The 25,346-nt window shown below is 44.4% G+C and overlaps 1 protein-coding gene across 1 annotated transcript in view; it reads right to left on the bottom strand.

Moving 5' to 3' along the window:
* Positions 1-2,929: 2,929 nt before the first annotated feature.
* Positions 2,930-25,346, bottom strand: part of lrrc3b (leucine rich repeat containing 3B) — a 133,587-nt gene continuing 111,170 nt past the window's right edge. The window contains exon 2 of the mRNA XM_070879946.1: positions 2,930-4,568. Within this exon, the coding sequence (XP_070736047.1) occupies positions 3,631-4,410 (780 nt within the window). The 5' untranslated portion in view covers positions 4,411-4,568 and the 3' untranslated portion in view covers positions 2,930-3,630. The remainder of the gene's footprint in view (positions 4,569-25,346) is intronic.

Genomic DNA, 25,346 nt, shown 5'->3' on the forward strand with positions numbered 1-25,346 from the left:
TCAACAAACAGGTACCATGATCGCGCAAACTTGTCATGCGATATTGAGGTCAATGACCCTGTGTTTGTACTCAATTATGGACATGATCCCAAATTGCTTGCTGGCACAGTCATAGCCAAAGAAGGGAGTAGGGTGTTTCAGGTCAAATTGGCCAATGGACTAACGTGCAGAAAGCATTTGGACAAAACCAAATTGCGGTTCGCTAACAGCTACGAGCAGCCCGAAGAGGTCACCACCAACTTCAACCCTCCAACACATACACAAGTGGCAACCGACATCACGATCGACTACAAAGCCGAACTCACCATCCCCAGCAGCCCGGCAAGGCCAGCTGCCCAGCAGCCCAGCGAAGAACCAACCAACTCACCCACACCTGCTTTTGTACCGAGACGATCGACAAGGGAGCGAAAAGCCCCGGATCATCTCACTCTGTAAATAAGTGTACTATTGACTTTACGAGGGAGTGATGTTATGTATGTAACCCTTGGCAACCTGTATCACACCACCACCAGAGGGCCTACCTGTTGGGAGTCCCAAGGGATCGTAGCATCCCTTGGGAGCACTGTATATAAGCAGGCCTCCCACGCTGTACCAGCACTCTGGAGTTCAATTCAAGGAGCTAAGGTCACACTTACACATTGCATCCTTTATTATGAGCATAAATGCATCTATGCTATGTAATGATTGGCCCGGAATTTGCAGTGAGCAATAACAATGAAGGACAGCATTCACTGTTATTACCCCTTTGAAACTGACCACAATTTCGGGATTTGGCGCATGCGTATTCCAGTGCAGCAACTCTGAACTGAGTCATTCACTGGCTGCACTGTGCAAGAATGTCAGGTCATTGCAAACAGTTTTATCAAAGGAGGAGAAAACAATTATTTAATTAATCCAAAGGACGAAATGGGAAAAAATAAACAGCAAGAGTTAATTGTCTGGCATTTAGTTTATTCTGAGACTGAAATATAGATATGACAAATATAGTTATGTTAGCTGGATAAAATATTTATACAATATATACAAATGCAATTGCTACAGATGTCAGATGGAAGATAATAAAACATTTTCTTTCAGAAATCATGTAAGATTTAATGCATAAACAGGCAACACAGATTTCAGGCACTTAATAGGAGATCAGAATCATTCTGTGCTAGATTGTGCTTGTTCTTAAGGTCAGTCACTTCCATTATGAGATCCAAAATGGTCAGAATGCCCAGATATGGAGAGCCATCAGGTGTTTCTCTACTTCTAATCACCTCAGCAGCACCTTTCATGTTTAATTAACTATTTTGAGAATGAACCAGGTTGTTAAACTTGTCCTTTACGCAGGCGCTCATTTTGCAGAACAGTATTTTATTATTTTTCACACCAATTTTTGTCCAGTAACTTTGTCTTCTGAAGGTGTTGACACCTTACAAGGATATAGTCCCATGTGTGCTGGATGCTCTGTGGTACCTTGTCTACGTGTCTACTTTTCATGTGTTAACTGTGACAATGAATTTTCACAGGCTAATTTTGCACGTGATACATCACAGTCAAGCCTGATCCTATCCTCATCCAATATTGACAAAAGCTTCTTTCCAACAGGGGTCATTATGTAGAATCAAGAACAAGGCCCAACATGATAAAATTAGAGCTAGACCATTTTGGAGTGAAATCAGGAAGCAGGTTTTCACACAAAGGGTCGTTGAAATCTGGAACTCTCTCCCCCAAAAGTCTGTTGATACTGGGTCAATTGAAATTTTCAAGACTAAGATTGAAAGATGTTTGTTGGGTAAGGGTATCAAGTGATACGGTGCAAAGGTGGGTAAATGGAGTTGCGATAATCTAATGGAATGGCAGAACAGGTTCAAGGAGTTGAATGGCCTACTCCTGTTCCTACGTCCCTATATTCTGGAGTGGGGCTCTGCATCGATAGAAAATGGAGTATATTTCCACTTTGCATCTACTGTCAGGTAAGATTCAGGCAGACAATCATATCGAGTACTGATTCCCCTTGTCACTGCCATAGACCTACACTCATATTACCCTGATACTACAATATATCACTGGAGAATTTCAGCTGCCTGCCTGTAGGCAAGACTGGCAGGCACAGGTACAAGTGAATTCTGATACTGGCAGTGCTACTCGTTCAGGCCAGCTGCGAGGTTTATATTCTCACAGTTAGGGCAGACTGTTGACACATACAGATTAAGACTGCGTATGATTAATCTGAAAGGTTCTATATCCATTTTGATAGATACCTTACATTCCTTTTTGATCTTGTCTACACATTCAACCAATGTTTACAACGGGTGAGCCAACCATTTATGAGCAATTTTGTACTTTATATTAATTAATACAGTACAGGGGATAAGGCTGAGAATGTCAGAAATTATTTCTATTGTGACTATAAACAGTGATCAGAAGGTTAATTCCAATCTCAGCCCTATACTTAAACAGTGACTATGTGTAGGTTAGGAATTGAGACCTATCACCTTTGCTAGCTGTGCCTGCTGACCCTACAGTTCAGTTTGTTATAGATATCTAGCAAATGGAGTACCAGATCTATTCTTGCCTTTCTCTGCTGTTTGTTTTTACAGTACAGCTTAGCAGAAATGTTTCCTAAGAATAGTTTTTCTAGACTTCTCCTTCTCATTGACCTTTCCCTCGCTTTGATCTTTTTTCCCTGCTCTAAGTGATCTTGATCTGACCACCCTTTGGGTTGGTTGAGCTACTTCAGGCACCAATCTGCTGATACCAGCACCCTGGTCAGCTGCAACTGGAAACAGGCACGATAGCCGAGTTCCGACAGACAAAACTATCAGAAAATGCATATAATCTGCCTTGTCTGCAGTGAGTAGAAGCGTGACTTCCCTGAAGTATCTATAGTGGGTCTGTCACTTTTATACCTTTCTGCCCCACTGATGGCTCAGGTCTGATCTAAAGTGATATACATGTCAACCTACATGACAAACTTTGACATACACCTGCAAGTAGAGAGGCAGAGGGAACGTTTGCCAACCACATCACAGGCTCACTTCAAAATGTTCTTCCAAAATTACCTTTCAAATTAAATGCTTATCCTCAGGGCTACAGCACCTTCTTAAATACATGTGCTTACAATGATTAATCAAAGTTTTCAAACAGTGATCTTTCATATTTTTCCACCATGCCTAAAAAATCATTTCCACTATAGCTTTAAAATGACTGTTAGTGATATTAACAGCTGGATGCTTATCGCATTTGCATGTTATTCCTTTGTTCACTATTTTAATGGAGGTGTTAATTCTTTCATCTGAAAATATCAGGCAGAGGAATGCTATATGAATACATAAATACCATTCATATTACCAAGCTGGAATTTGTAAGCTTATAAAACCCTCAATTGCTTTATAACAAGGGACTGACACTTGATTTTCCTCCTTAGCAATACCTCCTACTAACTAACAACATTTGTAGAGATGAAAAAAATAAGTTTTCATTTTTTTTACACACATGGATTTTCTATCACCTTATATCATTTGAGCTCCACTGCCTTCAATTTCATCGCAATTCGACTTTCTGACCACTTTGCTGCAAAGTGGAGATGATTTAAGTATCAACATAAGAAACTCCTTTCAAAAACTTTTTCTTTAATTGAACGTGTTACAGTACAGTACTAATGTCATCTGATTCTTCTGGCTTCTTTTGTTTGCTTGGAAGCGATTTTAAATATTCAAGATGCCTTCTTGCATCTTCTTGGTTCTGACGTACGTAATATACCACGTATGAGATCACCATAGTGAACCAGCCAAACATAGTGACCAGCATTGCCACATCGGTTGTTTTTTTTGACAGATTACAGAGGTCGGCTTCATTGGCGGCGCTGAGAAAGGATTTGCCAGTGTGTTCCTCCAAAACTGCAGTCTCACAGATGATGTTGCTGGCAGTTTCGCGGTTAGAGGGCATGCCATGGAGCACCTGTTGGAGGGTGCAGTCACAGTGCCATGGGTTGTCAGAAAACTGGGCCCTGCCTTTGAGTTTGCTAAATGTGTCTTTGTGTACACTTTTAATCTTGTTGTTCGAAAGATCGAGAGTCTGCAACGTATCAGCCACCCCTTTGAATGCCTGTTCTTCTATGGACTCGATAACATTTTTGGACAAATTAAGCACTTTGAGCTGGTGCAGGTCCTTGAAAATCTCATTGGGAACAGACCTTATTTGATTAGAATCTAAGTAAAGTAAGGCGGTTTCAGGGGGAAGGTCTTTAGGAATCTCTTTAAGATTCGCATTGCTGCAGCTTACATTTAAGCTACTGACGTGAGAACACAGACAGCCTTTGGGACACATGCTGGCAGAGTGAAAGCACAGTATCAGGAGCACAAAACTCTGCAGAAGAAAATACATAGAGAGGGAGCGAGCTAGGAATAGGTCCATCAGCTTCATGCTGGGATGTCTGCATAATCACATTACTTCATCCAACAATGTACGTACAGTGTGCGGCAATAATGTTTTCCTCTTCGGTAAGCAATTTAGACATCACGGTAAGGTTGCACATGCTGTCCACACTTATATGTTGTTAATGATGTTCAAAAGTATTATACCTGCAAGAGAAATGTACATATTTTATATACAAATTTCATAAAGTGACATTTAAAGGGGCAGGTTAATTGACTGTAATTTTCAATAAATATAATCGCAACCATAGTCATTGTTCCAGTGTTCTCAACCAAGTGCTGCTGAGTCATGGAGAAATCCACTTTATAATGTCACAGCTAGAAAACATGATTGCTTCTATTATATTCAGTACATTCTGCATAATTTTGTCATGACTGTAGTTTTGTGATACATTTTTTTCATTGAGCTGTAAATTGGATAGACTGCGTGTGTATGTGATGTTAAAAAAGGACGTTAATTTAATCTGAACTGTTACTACATTGGGAATGTTGTCAACATTGTTATGCATTTTACGACTCCATGGGCTGAAATTGACCACTGCTGGAAACGGGGCACATCTACCGTTTCTGTTGATTTTACCGGTGCGGTGGATGCGGTAGCCTCGAGTGAAATTCTGCTCTTTGGCTTTTTTTCTCGACGGGCTGGAAGTTGGTCATAATGGGGGCGGAATGGGGCAGTAAGTGGAATTTCGGAGTCTAGAGAGGCGGAAGTTAGGGGCGGGCGGAGTGGCCGCCACTGTCAGTCAACAGCGTAGTGCTAATGATGTCATCACGACACCATGTCACCACGGCTCTCCCCTTCACTTAAAGGGGAGAGCCTGCGTGACTTTTTAAGTTCAGTCCACTAGGTCACCAGGGAGGATTTCGGCCGGGCCAGCAGTCTGGCACCCAAGAGGGGGTGCTAGGCTGCCTGATGGCAGCCCGGCTAAACTCGGGGCATTACTGTCAGCCTGATATGACAGTCAGCCGACAAAAAAAAACATGGCAGCAGCGGCAGTATGTCCTCCCCTTTAATGGGAGCCGCACTGCCATTTTACAAGGACTACAGCCTCACTGCACCGGCAGAAAAAAGCAGGTTTTGGCACCGCTCAGCAGGGGCAAGATTTTTTCAGCGGAGTTTCGCCATCGGGGGCAGCCATCGGCATTGTGTGCTTTTATGACGCACTTTGGATGGATTGGCAGCAGCGGAGCGGTGTGGGGGGGGGCGGGCGGGTGGGAGGCGGGGAGCGGGTCACCGCCGGGATACCCAGGAGTGGATTTCCGGTGGTAACAGGCCTTAAGGGAAGTGACAATTTCGGCCCCCATTAGCTTTTCCCAAAAAAAACTCCATTTAATTTTTTTCATTTTCTTGATGTATAATTACAAGGTATATATCACATTTTTTCTTTGATTTGCTTACATTTTTGCTGATAGGTTTCGTTTCGGGCCTGGTGTTGCTTTAACAGGATTGGATTTTAATTTTGTTAATCTCTAATCGTGACCCTCTAAAAAAAACTATTGCAAAAACACATGCAGTTGAATAACATAATGAAAACTCAATACAACTCTGAAAAATACATCTCAAACAGTAAACATGAATGCAGAGTGGATGCATCATAATGAACTTCACTATGCCACCAGTAGCACAGGGATCCAGAAACCCTATGAGCACTGTTGTATTCTAAGGCTAGACTGGTTTTATTTAAAACAGACCCTGTCTTATTTTCATAATCCTTGCTGTTGTTTGCAAATGTTTTCATGGCCTAGCTTCATCTATCTCTGCAAACTCTTGGGAGCATTCTCTCCAAGTCTGGGCACTCTGCTCTGTCCCATCTTCTTTTTATTCATTCTGGGATGTGGGCATCGCTGGCAAGGCCAGCATCTATTGCTCATCACTAATTGCCCTTGAGAAGATGGTGGTAAGCACCACCTTCTTGAACTGCTGCACTCCATGTGGTGAAGGTACTCCCACAGTACTGTTAGGGAGGGAGTTCCAACATTTTGACCCAGCAAAGATGAAGGATCGGCGATATATTTCAAAGCCAGGATGGTGTATAACTTTGAGGGGAACTTACAGGTGATGGTGTTCCCATGCGCCTGCAACCCTTGTCCTTCCAGGTGGTAGAGGTCCCGGGTGTTGGAGGTGCTGCTGAAGAAGCCTTGACGAGTTGCTGCAGTGTATCTTGCAGATGGTATGCACTGCAGCCACGGTGCACTGGTGGTGAATGGAATGAATGGTGGTGGATGGGGTGCCAATCAAGTGGGTTACTTTGTCCTGGATGTTGTCGAGCTTCTTGAATGCTGTTAGAGCTGCACTCATCCAGGCAAGTGGAGAGTATTCCATCACAATCCTGACTTTTGCCTTTTCGATAGTGTAAAGGCTATGGAGAGTCAGGAGGCGAGATTACCCAGCCTCTGATCTGCTCTTGTTACCACAGTATTTATGTGGCTGATCCAGTTAGTTTTTAGTCAATGATGACCTCCAGGATGTTGATGATGAGGGAATCGGCGATGGTTATGCTGTTGAATGTCCAGGGACGATGGTTCGACTCTTGTTGGAGATAGTCAATGTATTGTGCTTGTGTGGCATGAATATTACTTGCCACTTATCAGTCCAAGCCCGAATGTTGTCCCGTTCTTGCTGCACGCGGACATGGACTGCTTCATTATCTAATTGTAATGTATTTGCTTCATGCTTCTTTGCTTAAGAATTCATAGCAACACATTGCATATAAGAACTAGTTGGTTTATCAACAAAGATTTAACAATCACATTACACATTACCAGTTCATCCACTAGGCTCACAATTGCATACCTCATCGTGGATGACCTAGACCCAACTGACTGGGGTTTTATTGAGTCTTGTGGATATCGCGTCACTGGCAAAGTCACTCACAATGCAACAGCTCTACAAACCTGCGAGCATCCTCACTGGTGCATACATTACACTACTGAGATACGAATGGAATTGAACACTGCATAATTATTAGCGAACATCCCCAATTCCGACCTTATGATGGAAGGAAGATTATTGATGATGATGCCACAATCCTCTGTGTAAAAAATTACGTTGACCTTTCATTTCAAGCTCTTAATGACAATTTTAATATTATAACCCTTGTCACATATTCCCCAATCAGAGTAAATAGCCTTTCTCTAGTTACTTTCTTAAAACATTTCACAATTTTAAAAAGTCTATTGAATCTGCCTTTTCTACTGGAAATAATCCAAATATCCCAAGTCTCTCTTCATAACTCCCATTCCTGGCATCATCTTGATGAATCTACGTTGAATACTCTCTTTGGCTTTACTGCATTTTATATAATGTGGCACCCAAAACTGCATGTAGTACTTTAATTGTGGTTTAAACAATATTTCATAAACAGTTATCATTACTTATTTACTCTTTTACTCGATGTCCTTACTTATTAAACCCAAAATGCTTTTGGCCTTTTTAAGGTTTTATCTACGTGCACTTTCAAGGAATTATGTATTTGAACTCCTTGGTCTCTCTGTTCATTCACACCCTTCAGTGATTTTCCACTGAGTGTATTCTCCCATTCTTTGTCTTTTCTCACACTTGTCCATATTAAGTTACACTAGCAACAAGTCTGCCCTCCTGTGTATATCTTCCTGAAGTCAGTTAACGTCCAAATCACATAATACAAAAACAAAATACCGTGGATGCTGGAAATCTGAAATTAAAACAGAAAATGCTGGAAATACTCAGCAGGTCAGGTAGCATCAGTGGAGAGCGAGAAACAGAATTGAGTCCAAATAGGAAGAAATCAGTTCCGTCGGGCAAGAACGGGCTGAAACGATGGATCTACCATGGTCTTGAATATGGATCTTGGGAAGGAGGTAGAAGCGGGCTGTGCAGGTTTGGGGGACTATGAGGTTGGTGGCCGTGGAGGGAAGATGTCCAGAGGAGATGAGATCAGTGACAGTCATGAAAACGATGGCTTGATGTTCGGTAGTGGAGTCATGGTCCAGGGAGAGGTAGGAGGAGGTGTCGGAGATTTGGCATTCAGCCTCCGCAAGGTAGGGATCGGTTCGCCAAACAACAACAGCGCAGGTTTAATGCCAATGTTAGGGTTGGATCTGAGAGAACGGAGCACTACAAGTTCAGAGGGAGGTAGTTGGAGCGAGCGAGGTGAGCAGAGAAATTGAGACGGCTGATGTCACGCCAGCAGTTCGCAATGAAAAGAGAGGGTAAGAGGCCAGAGAGGGTAGAATGAGAATTCTGAAAACGGGAGAAAGGGTCTGCTGTGCGGAGGCAAGAACCCTTGGACAAGGAAGTGGGCACAGAGACGAAGGTGACGGAAAAAGAGCTTATGGTCGTGCTGAGCCCGAAATTAATTGAGGTGGAGGTGGTAATGGAATGAAGCTCAGGCCTTTGCTGAAGACTGATCATTAAAGTCCCATTCAATATCTGCCTTAGTGTTTGCCAAACCACCTTCTTTTTCTCATCAGCAAATTTCAAGATTGTGTTTCCTATATCCAAGCCCAAATCATCTAAACCGCAAACAGAAGTGGACCAAGCACTGACTTTTAGGGTACATCCTGTCCAACCAATGTTCCGTCTAATTTTTTTTTAACAGGCTGTGTGGCCATTCAAATTTCGGTGCATGTGCGGTTTTCCATTTAAAAGCTGGTGAGCCACTGCGCAGGATCTCAGACTGTTGCATTAATGGGGACATTGCTTCCAACCCTTCTTCAATCTGAGCAACACCCATTTACCCTAACTCTATGTTTCTGTCAATCAACCAACTTTCTATCCATGCTGCTGCATTTCCTCTTACATCATTGTAATTTCCTACATTACAACAGTGACTACACTTCAAAATAGTTCATTGGCTGTAAAGCACTTTGGGACGTTCTGAGGTTGTTAAAGGCGCTATATTAATGCAAGTCGTTCTTTTTTCTCATATACTTGAAATTTTCTAACTTGCCTCTTGTCAGACACCTTATCAAATGCTTTCTAAAAATCAATAAGCACTATATCTGCAGTATTCCCTTTATCACTCCATTCACTCACTGCTTCAAAATAGTCTATTAAATTTGTCAAACATGACATGCTTTTAACAAATTCGTGCTGGCTGTCTTTGAGCATTTCTAAATGCTCACTAATTTGATCTTGTATTATGGATTCCAAGACTTTGCCAATAACTGATATTAAACTAACAGGTTAGCTCTCACAGGTGAATGTAAACAATCCCATGGCACTATACGAAAAAGAGCAGTGGAGTTCTTCCCGGTATCCTGGCCAACATTCATCCCTCAATCAAAATCACTAAAAACAGATTATCTGCTCATGTATCTCATCACTGTTTATGGGAAATTGCTATACACAAACTGAATGCCACGTTTTATTTTATTTGTGGGTGTCGTTGACAAGGCCAGCATTTATTGCCCATCCCCAATTGCCCTTGAGAAGGTGGCAGTGAGCCGCCGCCTTGAACCGCTGCAGTCCGTGTAGTAAAGGTGCTCCCACAGTGCTGTTAGGGAGGGAGTTCCAGGATTTTGACTCAGTGACAATGAAGGAGCAGCAATATATTTCCTAGTCAGGATGATGTGTGACTTAAAGGGGAATTTACAAATGATGATGTTCCCACGTGCCGACTGCCTTTGTCCTTCCAGGTGGTAGAGCTCGCGGGTTTGGGAGATGCTGTCGAAGGAGCCTTGGCGAGTTGCTGTCGTGTATCTTGTAGATGGCACACACAGCAGCCATGGTCCGCCAGTGGTGGAGGGAGTGAATGTTGAAGGTGGTGGATGGGGTGCCGATCAAGTGGGCTGCTTTGTCCTGGATGGTGTCGAGCTTCTTGAGAGTTGTTGGCGCTGCATTCATCCAGGCAAGCGTATTCCATCACATGCCTGCCTTGTAAATGGTGGAAAGGCTTTGGAGAGTCAGGAAGTGAATCACTAGCTGCAGAATACCCAGCCTCTGACCTGCTCTTGGAGTCACAGTATTTAGGTGGTTGGTCCGGTTAAGTTTTTGGTCAATAGTGACCCCCCCAGAATGTTGATGGTGGGGGATTTGGCAATGGTAATGCCGTTGAATGTCAAGGGGTGGTAGTTAGAATCTCTATTGTTGGAGATGGTCATTACCTGGCACTTGTGTGGTGGAAATGTTACTTGCCACTTATCAGCCCAAGCCCTAATGTTGTCCAGATTTTGCTGCATGCGGGCATGGACTGCTTCATTATCTGATGAGTTGTGAATGGAATTGAACACTGTGCAATCATCAGCGAACATCCCCACTTCTGACATGATGGAGGGAAGGTCACTGATGAAGCAGCTGAAGAAAGTTGGGCCTAGGACACTGCCCTGAGGAACTCCTGCAGTGATGTCGTGTGGCTGGGATGATTGACCTCCAACCATCTTCCTTTGTGCTAGGTATGATTCCAGCCAGTGGAGAGATTTCCCCCTGATTCCCATTGACTTCAATTTTAGCAGGGCTCCTTGATGCCACACTCAGTCAAATGCTGCCTTGATGTCAAGCACAGTCATCCTCACCTCACCTCTGAAATTCAGCACTTTTGTCCAAGTTTGGACCAAGGCTGTGATGAGGTCTGGAACCGAGTGGTACTGCTGGAACCCAAACTGAGTATCGTGAGCAGGTTATTAGTGAGTAAGTGCCGCTTGATAGCACTGTCAACGACACCTTCCATCACTTCGTTGATGATTGAAAGTAGACTGATGTGGTGGTAATTGGCTGGATTAGATTTGGCCTGCTTTCCATTGACAGAACATACCCGGGCAATTTTCCACATTGTTGGGTAGATGCCAGTGTTGTAGGTGTACTGAAACAGCTTGGCTAGAGGCGCCGGATAGTTCTGGAGCGCAAGACTTCAGCACGACAGCCGAGATGTTGTCGGGGCCCATAGTCTTTGCTGTATCCAATGTGCTCAGCCATTTCTTGATATCACGTGTAGTGAATCGAATTGGCTGAAGACTGGCTTCTGTGATGGTGGGGACCTCAGGAGGAGGCCGAGATAGATCATCCAATCGGCACTTCTGGCTGAATATGGTTGCAAACGCTTCAGCCTTGTCTTTTGCACTCGCTTGCTGGGCCCCACCATCATTGAGGATGGGGATGTTCATGGAGCATCCTCCTCCCATTCGCTGTTTAATTGTCCACCACCATTCACGACTGAATGTGGCAGAACTGCAGAGCTTTGATCTGATCTGTTGGTTGTGGGATTGCTTAACTCTGACTATAGAATTGTTGTTTCTGCTATTTAGCATGTATGTAGTCCTGTGTTGTAGGTTCACCAGCTTGTCACCACATTTTTCGGTATGCCTGGTGCTGCTCCTGGCATGTTCTTCTACACTCATCAAGGAACTAAGGTTGGTCCCCTGGCTTGATGGTAATGGTAGAGTGAGGGATATGCTGTGTTATGAGGTTACAGACTGAAGCGCAATACAATTCTGCTGCTGATGATGGCCCACAGCACCTCATGTTTGCCCAGTTTTGAGCTGCTAGATCTGTTCTTAATCTATCCCATTTAGCACAATGGTAGTGCCAAGGGTACAGTAGCATAGTGGTTATGTTACTGGGCTAGTAATCCAGAGACCTTGACTAATGATCTGGAAACATGAATTCAAATCCCATCACAGCAGCTGTGGAATTCAAATTCAGTTAAATAAATCTGGAATAAAAAGTGAATTTCATTAATGGTGACCATGTAGCTACTGAATTGTTGTAAAAACCCATCTGGTTCACTAATGCCCTTTGGGGAAGGAAATCGACCATCCTTACCTGGTCTGGCCTATCCCCTTGTATCGAGTATGATTTGCTTCCACCAAAAACGAATGAGTCCATGGGTGTTTCAATGACATGATATTCCAGCTCCCAAACTGCATGTTGAAGGGTGGAAGATGCCAGTGCGTGGATTTTTTTAATGTGTGGTGGCCGTTGCACACCAGCCACCACGCAGGCTTGACAGAGCTAGTGGCAAGGATTAACCAAGACGACTGGAGACCAGCTCTGCTGCATGGACCTAGAGCGCACACATATCACAATGTGGGCTGGCCCGTGCTGCCCCTGGGCCCTCGACTCTTCTGGGCCCCGAACTCAGACCTCACATGGGCTGCAATCTCTCACCGCTCCTTTGCCCCGACCTCGTCGCTCCTGCTGTATCTGCCCACGCTCCAATCAGCGACCTGGATTATTGGCCTATATGTGACTCTTAACAGCCCTCTGAAATGGCCTAGCAAGCCATTCACCTAAGGGCAGTTAGGGATGGGCAATAAATGCTGGCCTAGCCAGCGACGCTCACAAAAAACATAACATGCTGGAGAGTGTCCTCTGTGTGAAGACGGCACTTCATCTCCACAAGGACTGTGCGGTGGTCACTGATACCAATGCTGTCATGGACAGATTCATCTGTGACAGGTTGATGGGTGAGGACAAGATCAAGTAGGTTTTTCCCTCATGTTGATTCTTTCACCACCTGCCACAGGTCAGTCAGGTATCTAATTCCTTCTGGACTCGGCCAGCTTGGTCAGTACAACATACATTAATGATTTAGACGAAGGAATTGAATGTAATATCTCCAAGTTTGCAGATGACACTAAGCTGGGTGGCAGTGCGAGCTGTGAGGAGAATGCTAAGAGACTGTAGGGTGACTTGGACAGGTTAGGCGAGTGAGCAAATGCATGGCATATGCAGTATAATGTGGATAAATGTGAGGTTATCCACTTTGGTGGCAAAAACAGGAAGGCTGATTATTATCTGAATGGTGACAGATTAGTAAAAGGGGAGGTGCAACGAGACCTGGGTGTCATGGTACATCAACCATTGAAGATAGGCATGCAGGTGCAGCAGGCAGTAAAGAAAGCAAATGGCATGGTGGCCTTCATAGCGAGGGGATTTGAGTATAGGAGCAAGGAGGTCTTACTGCAGTTGTACAGGGCCTTGGTGAGACCACACCTTGAGTATTGTGTGCAGTTTTGGTCTCCTAATCTGAAGAAGGACGTGCTTGCTATTGAGGGAGTGCAGCGAAGGTTCACCAGACTGATTCCCGGGATGGCAGGACTGACATATGAGGAAAGATTGGATCGGCTAGGCTTATACTCACTGGAATTTAGAAGAATGAGAGGGGATCTAATAGAAACTTATTAAATTCTGACAGGACTGGACAGGTTAGATGCAGAAATAATGTTCCCGATGTTGGGGAAGTCCAGAACCAGGGGTCACAGTCTAAAGATGAGGGGTAAGCCATATAGGACCAAGATGAGGAGAAACTTTTTCACCCAGAGAGTTGTGAATCTGTGGAATTCTCTGCCAGGGATCAGGGGGTATGGAGAGAAGGCAGGCGTGGGTTATTGAGGTTGCATGATCAGCCATGATCATATTGAATGGCAATGTAGGCTCAAAGGGTTGAATGGCCTGCTCCTGCATCTATTTTCTATGTTTCTATGGTGCTACCGAGCACGCTTGGTGATGGACATTGAAGTGCCCCACCCAGAGTACATTCTGTGTCTTGCTACCCTCAATGCGTCTTCCAAGTGGTGTTGAACATGGAGGATTGATCAGCCGATTCAGCTGATGGAGGGCGGTGGGTGATAATAAGCAGGCGGTTTCCTTGCCCATGTTTGACCTGGTGCTATGAGACTTCATGGGGTCCAGAATCACTGTTGAGGACTCCCAGGGCCACTCCCTTCCGACACCGCCACCTCTAGTAGGTCTGTCATGCCAGGTGATGGAGGATACTGGGACGCTGGCTGAAAAGTATGATTTTGTGAGTATGACTATGTCAGGCTGTTGCTTGATTAGTCTGTGGGAGAGCTCTCCCAATTTTGGCACAAGTCCCCAGATGTTAGAGAGGAGAATTTTGCAGGGTTGACTGGGCTGGGTGTGCCGTTGTTGTGTCTGATGCCTCGGCTGATGCCAGGTGGTCTGTCTGGTTTTATTCTTTCTTACTTCTGTGTAGCAGTTTGGTACATCTGAGTGGCTTGCTCAGCCATTTTGAAGGGCAGTTAAGAGTCAAACCACATTGCTGTGGGTACGGACAGCAGATTTCCTTCTCTATTTGACATTAGTGAACCAGATGGTTTTTACAAGAATCCAGTAGTTTCATGGTCACCATTACTAGGTTTTTAATTCCAGATTTATTAAATTAACTGCATTTTTATTCCCCCAGCTGCCGTGGTGGGATTTGAACACATGTCTCCAGATCATTAGTCCCGGCCTCTGGATTACTAGCCCAGTAAAATAACCACTATGCTATCGTTCTCCTATATCACCACAGTAACTACATTTCAAAATAAATTAGCTGGCTGTAAAATGCTTTGGGGCATCCTGAGGTCATGAACGGTGCTTTAAAAATATAAATAATTTCTTTTTACTTTCTTTAAACACCTGGTCTATACCTCTCTCCCTTCTTAAACAAGGGTGTTACATTAGCTGTTCTCTAGTTCTATGACACAACCTGCATATTTAAGGAGCATTGAAAAAATACAGCAAAAACCTTTCCTACCTCCTGTCTAACTTTATTCAACTTCCTGGGGCTCAATTTTCACCAGTGATTTGCACCGTTTTTTTTGCGCGCTGCTTTTTTTGGCCTAAATTTAAAAATCCAAGTTTCCCCAAAGATTGTGCGCCAGTGTAACTCAGTTAGTTACGATGCTTTTAGGTTAGTTTTTTTTTACGTCATAGGGGGCATAACCTGATGTCTGTGCCAGTTTTTCTGCAATTATGCAAGTTTGGCCAACTTACATTTCTCCTAGTACGGTGTATGTGACCACTCCCAAAAAACCTTCTGGGCACTTAAGAAAAACCAGCGCACATCAAAAAATCGGTGCAGAAAAGCCATTGTTTTTAGGCAAAGTTTTGGAGGGAGTCAAGAAGATATTAAATATGCATCATCAAGCTTAAATTTTTCAAACTTAAAATGCAGAAAATGGAAGTTTCATGGAATTCTTTAAGTTTTGATTTCTTTTAAAGTGCCATGCCACCACCGAACATCTCCAAACCGGGCTCGAGGATCGGAGCATTGGCTGGCTGAATCGGTCCCTCACCCAGACACAAGGGCTCGAGGCCTGGCTTGAAAAGAAGCCCGGGGGGCGGGGGTAGGGTGGGGGGGCGGGGGGGGGGTGGGTGTGGAAGCTGAATTGAACGCATGAGAAGCATTACACTATGCCACTATGTATCAAATGAAGCAAGGAGGGCTGTGGAAGGCAAACTGAAGGCATGAGAAGCATTACACTCTGCCACTATGCAACAAAAGAAGCCCCGGGGTGGGGTTTCCCGATCATTGCGCATGCTCAGACCTGGGTGTGGTCCATACTAGGGCATCAACCTTGGGGAGAGAGAGAACAAAGAAGCTTGTCCTGCCTGCTGTTTTGAGCTTCTTACAAAGGTACAATTTAATCATGGGGGCAATAGTGACAATGCCATACCTTGTGCAAGCCTGCTGCATGGTGGGGTTGCGGAGGAGATAATTGATTCAACGTCATCGCATGAGGAACCTCAGAGCACATAGGATGATGGGCAGGAGGCCTTACCCACGTCGGGTATATCAAGACAGGCTGCACCTGAGTGATGCAGACGGTGTCAGAAGGCTGCCTTTCCACAAAGAAGTTGTAACTGAGATCTGTGAGTTAGTAAAAGCAGACCTGCAACCTAAAAGCGTCAGGAGGACTGCTTTGTCAGTTGAAGTGAAGGTTACAGCTGACTTTCATTCCATGCATCAGGATCGTTCAAGGCCACCACTGGGGATGTGTGCGCCATTTCTCAACATGCAACACATGTCTGCATTCGGCAGGTGACTGCTGCACTATATGCCCAGAGGAATGGCTGCATAAAGTTCCCCACTACTGCCCAGGCAATGCGTGAAAGGACTTCTCCAGGATTGCTGGCTTCCCAAATGTACAGGGCTGCCTCACTGCACCCCACTGGAATCCCCAGCCTCAGACTGTGGCAAACTATGGAATGTCCCAGCAACACTTGTACAACTGAGGAAAGGGGCTGGCACTCAATGGGTGGCATCTGCACCTCCTCCAAAGTGAGTATAACAGTGGGGGCTTCATCCATCTCCTCCCCCTTGCCCTCCCCCTCACTCCCGTGCTCTTGGTCTGGAAGATGGGAGTGGAAGATGTTCTCCTCTTCAGGCTCGTCCACGTCTGAATCTTCTTCTGCATCGTCAGGGTTGTCCTCAAGTTCTGCAAAATATAACAGAACAGGCAAATGGTTAGCAGCAGATGAGGGGGCAGGATAAGTGGCATGAGTAGGCTCGCACAGCACAAGCTGATTTGAAGGACCACGATGAATGATAGCACATTACATCAACCGAAGCGTAGCTGACAGAGACATCCCCATGAACCGAAGCATGGCTAGCCCGCACAATACTTAACATTTAGCAAAGCCAGACTGTGGAATTTGCAGCACTTACCCTCTCCCTCAAATGTGGGTCCAGCTTGTGCAGTGGTGATTGCTTTTCTCCAGGCAGGACCCATCAAAGCACCGACCCTCTCTTCCAAAGGTGTTCATGGGTGCAGGTTTGCCGGGCCTCCTCCTGTTCGAGTTCTTTCCCGTTTGTTGTGTGCCACCTTTCTCTGCAAAGATGAAAATATAACTTTTTAGAGAGGGTGGCTTTCTGCTGGGTGGGACATATACAGATGATCGCATTTACAATGCAATTTCATTGAATAAATGAAAATATTACTTACACTAATTACTTGACCAAGGTCCTGCCACTTCTTTTTGCACTGGCCTCCAGACCCCGGGGTGGTCACTATTGCACAGTAATCTTCTGCAACTTGGTTCCAGCGTTTCTTCATTTCTTTTGATGAAACTTTTATGTGACCTCTGCTGGTGTCCAGCTCGTGCCATCTGGCCTCAATCACAGTAACTAGTGCCTCCACTTCATCCTGTAAGAAATTCTTGGTCCTTGAGCCATGCTGCATATTGTACTGCAGTTCTGATTTTTCTAATGAGAATTAAAGCTCTCATCCACAACTAGCTCTTTAAAAATGGCCGAATACAGACCAGGAGCAGTACTGGGCATGCGCGCCCATAGCAGTCACGTCAAAAACGTCCTTTTTTTCACGCATGCACAGAAGGGGAGGCATCTTTTTTTTGGCATTGACATTAGGCTCCACCCCCCAAAGCTACAGGACAGGCTGCGCGGCACCAATTTCAAAAAATAGAACGGGGAAACTTGCTACTTATTTTTTTTAGAGTAGTTGGGACCAAGAAAAATGGGGGTAACTCTGACAACATGCCAAATAACGGCATTGGGGAAATTTGAGGCCAATATTCATTCTGAGTTCTGCTATTTTTTTCAGAAGCAATCAACTCTGTTCAAAAAGGAAGACAGAGGTAAACCAGGTAACTATAAATCAGTCTAAAATCAGTGATAGTTAGGCTTTTAGAAGCCATAATGAATACTCCCTTACAAAGCTAAAATGAATACTCCCTTACAAAGACAATGGTTAATTAAGGACAGGAGCATAAAATTGTAAAAGGCAAGTTGTGTCTGACTAATGGGTGTATTAAAATAACAGAGTATATAAAGGAAATGCAGTGGATGTTAGGTATATGTTTTCAAAAGCCATTTAATAATGTGCCATACAGGTGGCTTATTGACTAAATTATATTATTAAAGGGACGTTGCTGTATGGATAGCTAAATTATATAAAACAGGCAGCAGTGGTTACTGAACTTTTTTCAGTCTAGATAGATATTAACAGTGATGTCCCCCAAGAATTAGTATTAGGATCATTACTATTTCTATTATAGATAAATGATCTGGACTTGGGTGTAGAAGACGCAATGTTACAATTTGTAGATGACACAAAAATAGGGAGCATAGTTAACTATAAACAACTTCAGGAGAGCATAGACAGGTTAGCAGATGGATTAGATAGATGTCAGATGAATGGTTTTGCAGTGAGATGTGAGGTGATACATTTTGGGAGGAAGAATAATAAGAAAAAATATACACTAAATAGTGAAACCTGAAAAGTAAAAAAAAAAGCAGAATGACTTAAGGATTCAGAAACACAGATCGTTTGGCATGATAGGCTGCATGGTCTTTTGTGAGGTAAAATTTTATGAATCTAATCTGATAACAAAGCTATGTCTAATGGAATTTTTAAAAATAAGGGGTTGGATTTTCCCGTGTTTTAGCCGCACGGGGGGGAACCCAGGATATGGCGGGAAACCCAGAAGTTTGGGTTTCCCGGCACGCTATAGGGTTTTAAATCCACAGCGTGTGTGCGACGTGAAGGGTGGGATCTCCGCCTAGGAGTCAGCCTGATTGACAGGTGGTGATCGCGGAGCAGGAAGCCACAGGACAAGATAAGTGCTGGGCCCAGGATGGTGGGGGTCAAAGGCTGGGGGGGGCGGGGGTCTGATCCCTTGGGGGGAGGGGTCCAAGCCCAACCCTGGAGGAGGTGTACAATCGCTAACCCCTTGGGGGAGGGTTGAAATCAATCCCCAGGGGGTCCAATCCAGGCCCAGGGTGAGGGGGCAGATCAAATGGTGGGGAAGTTTGGGGGATTGGGATGAAGCACTCCTACTCTTCATGTCCTGCAAGGATTGCTCCCCGAGACTGAGGCCGCCTTGCTGCAGCCACTGGGAACCCCGAGCCCCATGATCCCCGGCCACCTGCAGTAAAACCTGCAAAGCAGGTTAACGTAGAAGCTTCAGGCTTCATTATAATATTTAAATTGCCAACCCGCTTCCTGGCAGCGGATAGGCAGCTCCCACCCCCCCCCGTCCCTCTTGAGTGAAAGGTGAAAGTGGGCGGGTGGAGACGGATGGGTCTGGTTTTACATTTGTACAACCTTCATGGATTATGGTTTGTTAAAATTATGGGCAACCTATAACATAAGCAACATTCCTTTTTAAAAATATTTTTTGTGAACATCAAGATGAGGGATGACCGTTCTGGGCAATGGAACATATTTTTCTATTTTCAGCATCAGCCACCCAGGCATGTTAAGGGACAACATTTATAATTTGCATGACAATGTGATTTAACCAGCTCAGAAGAGTACCATCACTGCACTGATCATCCTTATCACTGCTCTGAGTTTTTACAAACTGCCACAGATACTTTTTCGGGTTCAGTGGTATCAGTAGCACCAAGAAGAAGATCCCAAGTCCATCTGATTCCAGAGTTGGCTCACACTGCTGACTATGTACTTATATAATAGTGTAAGAATGTCCGTATGATGGGCAAGAATATGGCAAATGGAATATAAATATAAACGTGAAGTTTTCCATTTTGGTAGGAAAACGAGAAAAGCAGAGTATTTTTTAAACGGTGAGAGATTGGGAAATGTTGGTGTCCAGAGAGACCTGGGTGTCCTTGTACATGCATCACTGAAAGTTAACATGCAGGGACAGCAAGCAATTAAGAAAGCAAATGGAATGTTGGCCTTTATTACAAGAGGATTTGAGTACAAGAGTAAAGACGTCTTACTGCAATTATATAGGGCCCTGCACCCAGACTGATTCCTGGGATGGGAGGATTGTCCTTTGAGGAGAGATTGAGCAGTCTAGGTCTATATTCTCTAGCGTTTAGAAGAATGAGAGGTGATCTCATTGAAATATACAAAACTCTTACAGGGCTTGACATGGTGCATGCAGGGAAGATATTTCCTCTGGCTGGAGAGTCTAGAACCAGGGGTCACAGTCTCAGAATAAGGGGTTGGCCATTTAGGACTGAGATGAGGAGAAACTTACTCACTCAGAGGGTGGTGAATCTTTGGAATTCTCTACCCAGAGGGCTGTGGAAGCTCAGTCTTTGAGTATATTCAAGACAGAGATAGATAGATTTTTGGATATTAAGGGATATGGGGATAGTGCAGGAAAGTGGAGTTGAAGTAGAAGATCAGCCATGATCTCAATGAATGGCGGAGCAGGCTCAAGTAGTCGAATGGCCTACTCCTGCTCCTAATTCTTATGTTCTTATGTAACCCAAAGGATGTAAAAATATGTCCCTCTTGACATATGAACTCGTTACTGCATATGTGACTCTGATCATAGGTTTTTCTCTTTTTTTCTTAATTCTGACTTCAAGAATCAAAATCTCACCAGAATATTCTGGCAACTAGCCCAACTGAGCTCAAATGAATCAGGTTGGTTCACCCAGAATAGGTGTGAACTCTCCAAATTAATTTTCATTGTCTGAAGACACCCAGAGCCCGAAACTCAGCACCTTTTTGTGGTCATTAGCGCCACCATTTTTTTGTGGCTGGGCCACCCCATATTCAGCTCCAAAAGTGAACAAATAGGTTCCAGTACTAATGAACCCTTCCAAAGTGGATTTTTCAGCAGTGTGGCTGTCTTAATTTGAGCATTATCACCACTGAGAAATTCAGCATGCAGGTTTCTAATGAGCCAGCTGCTTGGCCAGGGTTTGCAGCAAGGCCCTGAGGGGGAAAGGAGTTTGGAAGGATGGCTAGTGTAAGAGGTGCAAGGAGAGCCAACAGGTTAACCGATATGGAGCTGGAGATACTGATGGACGGTATGGAGGACAGAAGAATACTGTTTCCTGACGTGGGGAGATCTGGCAGACAGGCAGTACATAATATATGGAGGGAGATAGCAGGGGAGGTTTCAGGCACCATATATGTGAGGATGAGGGTGCTGGCCAGTCTGTACCCGGCCCTTTCAGGGTGGCGATGGGTTGACGCCTCCTAGCTCTGGGTGACAGGATCCTCCTCCTGTGCCTCCCCTCTCCTCCTCCTCAGATGGTACTGCTGGCTTGACCTCCAGCAGCTGTCCCCTCATGATGGCCAGGTTGTGCAGCATGCAGCAGACCACGACGATTATGGAGACCAGTTGAGAAGAGTACGGCAAGGTGCCACCAGAGCAGTCCAGGCACCAGAATCTCTGCTGAAGGATGCCTCTGCACTGCTCGATGATGCACCTGGTGGCACAATGAGCGTCATTGTATGCATGCTTTGGTGCTGTCCTGGGGTTCCGCAGAGGAGTGAGCAGCGACAGGAGATACCCCTTGTCTCCAAGCAGCCAACCACAATCCTGATTCGGGCCAGTGAAGACGGCGGGCACATTGGTTGTGCACAGAATGAACGAATCATGGCTGCTGCCTCCTTTGCCCGCTGCCTCTCTGCACAGTGCTGACGGCTATGCCTTCTCCTGCGTGCCACCCTGCTTCCCACCAGGTGTACCAGGTGTCGCCCTCCCAGCACTCCTCCCATCCTCAGGGTGAACCCTGCCAAGCTCACTAAAGAGTCAGACTTGAAAGTTTTCCATAAGTACAGAGGTATGTGCAAACCTCTGAGCAGCACTCAGCAGATTTAATGGAGCCAAAACAATGAATGAAACTATATCAAGCGATAAATACTGCGGACCATGGAAAATGAAATAAAAACACTAATAATTAATAAAACTATATCAAAAGATAAATACTGCGGATGCATGCTGAAAAATGAAATAAAAACAATAATAAATATTAAAACTTTTTACCTTCCAAAGGGCCGCAGTCGCGTTCGAGCACTGCATCGAAAATCTCGCGGGTGCACTGCCGGGAAAAATCCTACCTTTTCTTTGGTGAATTTCGCTATGGTAGTCCCTTTCCAGTGGCCCACACGCTGCAGAGCTCACCGCTGGAAACCCTCTTTTTCTGCGGCTTCACCGTGCCGTTTCCGGCGGAAGTGAATACTGCTCAAATATTCCCCGAGCTGAATATGGCTCGGGGAGGGTAAAGTACCTGACCGCGGCGGCCGATCAATTTTTTCATTCAACCGCCCAAACTCCGCGGTAGTCATCGCTTCAGGGACGGTGAATGTCAGCCCCCCTGTCTGAGTTCTAATCTATATCTCCCAGCCCTGCTGTGCTACAAATGTAATCCTTTAAGAACTAGGTTTAACTCACTAATAAGACTTTTTAACATTTCACCAAGATTCCCTTTGAAATGTGACAGCCACTGTCAAAGATAGATAAATTTGTGAAAAAATGTATGCAACTATCCCAAATCCACAAACTGGCAGAGAGAGGAGACTCTCATATTAGTCTTACAGTTGGATCAAAGTATCAAAAGTCTATCTGTTAACCCTCTGTACCACTGTATTCTTGCCATAAGGTATTTGATTGGCCACACATAGGCAGTTTCCATTATAAATGTGGATATAGGAAATTATCATGGGAAAACTTGACTAAAATGTAACAAAAATGTTGCTAGAGGAAGTAAGGTGTTTGTAGGCAGGATGTGTGTGCAGATGTAAGGTGTTCAATATAGATGAACGTATAGATATTATACTTTTCAAGCAATGCAAAATCTGATCAAAGACTGAAATTCTGGTCATTAAAAAAATTCTTGGCAATAAATTTGTACAATAAAAGAGGCTAACATTTATTTAGATATTTTGATTTATGCTGTATTTAGACCACAGTGGCCGAAGCAGTGACAGTTTGGGGAAGACTAATGTCAGTGGCACAGGTGGGAAAAGTGAGAGGCAGCATCCACAACATGGTAAAGGGTAGTGGTTCTGGCCTGGGGAAGAGAAGTGGCAGCCGAGATATTGCACCGGAGGTCAGTCAATAAACCAAAAGATTTGTTCGCCTGGTTTCATTAAGACCAGCTGATTCTTTAAAAGAACAATTCTGTGGGGTTGAAATTCAACTTCTATGGGTGTATAATAGGCAGTAGCAATCTGCCATTCATTATATACTCCACCGATTTTCCTTTCCATTAACTTAAACAGATGCAAAATCGGGCGGGGTGTATAACGGGCAGCCGATCCGCTACCACCTGTTTTACGCCCCCGCTGAAGTTGAATTTGATCCTCTAAGTGACTTATGAATTTTAGATATTTAATAAAATCAAAGGGCTGAATTTTGCGGGGGGTCGGCGGGCACGATCGATGGTGGGGTGGGTGGGAAAGTGTTTTTTCCCCCGAACGAGTTGGGACCCTGTTGTGAACCTGCCGCCACACGCCTATCTCCGATGTCAGGTCTATCAGCAGGTTCACAGTGGGGGAACCAATTTGGATAATTAGTGGCTTGTTTATAGCCACTTAAGAATGATTTTCAGCTTATCTTCTGCATTTGACAGCTCACCCATGGGACCCATGCTGGTCATGGATGATGTCTATTAAGCTGAAGCGGGAGTTTAGTGGCCATTGAAACAGCTGTTGAGTTTGCAGATTCAAATGTACAGCAAAAGCTCCCACCTTGCAGAGATATCTTCCCTCAGCCACAAGCTCTTCCTCACTGCACTTCTATGACAGATTCATCATGCTGCAAGTCTTTACAAAAGTCTTTATCCAGTCTGACCTCAATACCTCACTCACCATTGTCAAATTGCTTCTGTCATCTCTACTTCACCTGCCAACTATTCCAGCAGCATGGGTGCCTTTTCTACTCTTTCACCTTAAGAAAATAAGTACATGAGAAATAGGAGAAGGAGTAGGCCATTTGGCCCGTCGAGCCTGCTCCGGCAGTTAATAAGATCATGGCTGATCTGATCATGGATTCTGCTCCACTTCCCTGTCCACTCTCCATAATCCTTTATTCCCTTATCGTTCAAAAATCTGTCGATCTCCACCTTAAATATATTCAATGACCCAGCCTCCACAACTCTCTGGGGCAGAGAATTCTATAGATTTACAACCCTCTGAGAGAAGTAATTCCTCCTCAACTCTGTTTTAAATGGGCGGACCCTTATTCTGAGACTATGCCCCCTAGTTTTAGTATCTCCTATGAGTGGAAACATACTCTCTGCATACACCTTGTAGAGCCCGCTCATTATCTTACATGTTTCGATAAGATTACCTCTCATTCTTCTGAACTCCAATGAGTATAGGCCCAATCAACTCAATCTATCTTCATAAGTCAACCCCCTCATCTCCAGAATCAACCGAGCAAACCTTCTCTGAACAGCCTCCAATGCAAGTATATCCTTCCTTAAATACGGAGACCAAAACTGTACGCAGTACTCTAGGTATGGCCTCACCAATACCTGTACAGTTGTAGAAGGACTTCTCTGCTTTTATACTCCATCCCCCTTGCAATAAAGGCCAACATTCCATTTGCCTTCCTGATTACTTGCTGTACCTGCATTCTAACTTTCTGTGTTTCATGCACAAGGACCCCCAGGTCCCTCTGTATTACAGCACTTTGAAATTTTTCTTCATTTAAATCATAATTTGCTGTTCTATATTTTCGGCCAAAGTGGATAACCTCATATTTTCCCATATTGCACTCCATCTGCCAAATTTTTGCCCACTCACTTAGCCTGTCTATATCCTTTTGCAGATTTCTTGTGTCCTCCTCATAATTTGCTCCCCACCCATCTTTGTATCATCAGCAAACCTGGCTACATTACACTCGGTCCCTTCATCCATGTCATTAATATAGATTGTAAATAGTTGAGGCCCCACCACTGATCCGTGTGGCACCCCACTAATTACAGTTTGCCAACTGGAAAATGACCCATTTATCCCAACTCTCTGTTTTTTGTTAGTTAGCCAATCCTCTATCCATGCGAATATCTTACTCCCAACCCTGTGAACTTTTATCTTGTGCAGTAGCCTTTTATGTAGCACCTTATCGAATAACTTATGAAAATCCAAATACACCACATCCACTGGTTCCCCCTTATCCACCCTGCTCGTTACATCCTCAAAGAACTCCAGCAAGTTTGTCAAACATGATTTCCTTTTCATAAAACCATGTTGACACTGCTTGATTGAATCATGCTTTTCCAAAAGTCCTGCTACTGCTTCCTTAATAATGGACTCCAGCATTTTCCCAACGACAGATGTTTGGCTAACTGGTCTATAGTTTCCTACTTTCTGTCTGCCTCCCTTTTTAAATAGGAGCATTACATTTGCGGTTTTCCAATCCGCTGGGACCTCCCCAGAATCCAGGGAATTTTGGTAGATTACCACCAATGCATCCACTATCTCTGCAGCCACTTCTTTTAAGACCTTAGGATGCAAGCCAGATGACTTGTCCACCTT

The sequence above is a fragment of the Pristiophorus japonicus genome, chromosome 5 (genome assembly GCF_044704955.1).
Source record: "Pristiophorus japonicus isolate sPriJap1 chromosome 5, sPriJap1.hap1, whole genome shotgun sequence".
NCBI lineage: Eukaryota > Metazoa > Chordata > Chondrichthyes > Pristiophoridae > Pristiophorus > Pristiophorus japonicus.